General features: G+C 45.5%; 1 protein-coding gene across 1 annotated transcript in view; it reads right to left on the bottom strand.

The window, feature by feature from the left end:
- LOC140374608 (uncharacterized) overlaps positions 1–2,500 on the bottom strand; it is a 28,403-nt gene that overhangs the window by 12,856 nt on the left and 13,047 nt on the right. Inside the window, 1 exon segment of the mRNA XM_072461539.1 lies at positions 130–202. Coding sequence (XP_072317640.1) covers positions 130–202 — 73 coding nt within the window.

The following is a 2,500-nucleotide window of genomic DNA, read 5'->3' on the forward strand; positions in this document are numbered from 1 at the left end:
GCGCTCTAAAGTGAACCGCTGTGAGTGTGGTTCTGGGACACTGGCACAGCTGAAGCTCTGTTTGTGTCATGTCTCTCTCCTTTCAGTTTTATTTTGTGATCTCACCTCCAGGTGGCAGCACTGGCTCACGAGTGGATCTGCCCTGTGCTCTCCAACGACAGCGACTTCTTCATCTTCCACATGAAAGGCGGCTTCTTGCCCACTGCACAGTTCAGGTACAGCTCATCCTCTTCATCCTCTGCATCCTCTTCATCCTCTGCATCCTCTTCATCCTCTTCATCCTCTTCATCCTCTTCATCCTCTGCATCCTCTGCATCCTCTTCATCCTCTGCATCCTCTTCATCCTCTGCATCCTCTGCATCCTCTGCATCCTCTGCATCCTCTGCATCCTCTTCATCCTCTTCATCCTCTTCATCCTCTGCATCCTCTTCGATCACACCAACTAAAGATAAGATAAGATAAGCCTTTATTTTTCCACACATGGGGAAATTTTGGTGTTTCAACGCAAGAAGTTACAGAAGCAGGAGAACTTATAGAAAGCTTAAAAAAAAAAAAAAAACACTCTTAATAGAAAGACTCTTATAAACAAAACTCCTATTGACAAAACCACTCATATTCTAAGGGGGGGGAATAAGACAAAAATAATGATAATAGTGGCATATTATTTACAGCAGTTATATGCACATGGATATGACATTATTGCACATGATTTTCTCAGTATTGCACATGATTAAATCAGTATTGCACATGATCATGACAGTATTGCACATGATTAAGTCAGTATTACACATGAATAAGACAGTACTGCACATGGGTATGTCAGTATTTTACATGGGTATGTCAGTATTGCACTCTCACCTCACAGCAAGAACCCTCACCCTGGGTTTGACTCTCGGGTCTTACTCTCAGTTTTTTGGATGTTCCTCTTTGTGTTTGGGTGGGTTTCCTCTGCTTTCCCACTTCAACTCAACATATGCACCACAGGTACCAGCTCCAGCTCCAGCTCAGGTCCAGACCAAGACTAGACCAGAATCTGGACCTGGCCCTGGTCCCTGCTTCACAGGTTTAACCCAGTGGTATACAGAATGTGATGGCAGAACTCTGTCTTTGATTTACTCCTTCACATTCATTGCAGTAGAAGCAAACTGACAATTATAAAAGTCATTTCAATAATGATGAATCATCATGTTCATGTAAGTTCTTTGTAGACACAACAGCAGAACCAGACACAGACTGAGCCATGTTGTGGAGCTGAACCTGATTCAGATCCTGGATGTTGCTGCCTTGTGTCCTGTGATGTACTGTGTGGTTTGTCCTGTAGGTGGCAGCAGGTGGTCCAGCGTGGTGCACACAAGTACATTCCGTGTCAGAGATACTTCTCCTCTCGGTTCTGTGAGGTCAACAAACTCCGCCTCCAGCTCCTGCCTGTGTTTGCAGTTTTAGCAGGAAACGACTGCGTGAGAATCCCAACGCCGAGAAATGCCACGACCGGAAACAACAGACTAGACTCTCTGCTCCAGTGGATCAGGTTATGACTCGAGCTCCGGATTGTTCTATGAAAGACACATTTCTATATGAAGCCAGTTTTAAAGTTCATATGACAGGGAATACGACACATTTTACTCAAACGTTATTTTATTTTTGAATTTAAAAAAAAAAAATGCCTTTTTATCTCCAGTTGGACAATTTATATTATTTTACTTCCTTGTTTGACATAAACAGGAGAGGTTACTTAGCAACCATACTGTAAACACTCGCCAAAATTCATACAATTTACACAATAGACAACATCCAGAGGTCATCTGAAGGTCATTGACCTTATTTCAACAGGAGTTTGAACTTGGAGGATCCTCTGGAGGTGATTCAAGCCGCTCTGAGGGACACGCCTCAGCAGCAGGAGCTCAGGAGTCTGCAGGAGGCGGCCGCTCACTACAGTCTTCCTCTGAGTCCACTGAGCGCGTTCTTCTGTGAGGGCACCACCCCACCACTGCCCCCACAGGTCAGAGGCAACATTACACTTCACCTGTGGTAAATGTAAGGGTAAAGTGCAGGTGAGAGCAGTTCTGCAGCGCTCAGTAAGTCATACAAATATAGAGAAGATCCAAGAACGTTTTCATGCAATTCCAAAAGCTTTTGCTCTCACCACAGACTGATTTCACCTGCTCAGTTTAGTTTTCTCCAGAGTGCGACAGGAGCTGCTCCGAGAACATCTTTAAAGCACTGCTCAATGTTCTCCAGATATTCATGTTCACACTGGCCCGAGCACTGCTCTCAGAACTAGAAGTACTGTACTGCATATTTTCACACTTCACTAGAGACCTGCAAGGATTTCTGCTGACCCAACTTCTGCAGAATTGACCTCAGGCAAGAGCGGGCGGTCAGACCACGTTGTGTCCTGCGGTCAGACCACGTTGTGTCCTGAGTCCAGCACATGTGTGTGACCGGGCAGCGAGCTGGAGCTGCCTAAGCCAGAGCGCAGACTCCGCCCTCTGTGCTCAGA

This window comes from Eucyclogobius newberryi, unplaced genomic scaffold (genome assembly GCF_026437365.1).
Source record: "Eucyclogobius newberryi isolate DKJ021-1_F unplaced genomic scaffold, fEucNew1.0.hap1 SCAF_3, whole genome shotgun sequence".
NCBI classification, from domain to species: Eukaryota; Metazoa; Chordata; class Actinopteri; order Gobiiformes; family Gobiidae; genus Eucyclogobius; species Eucyclogobius newberryi.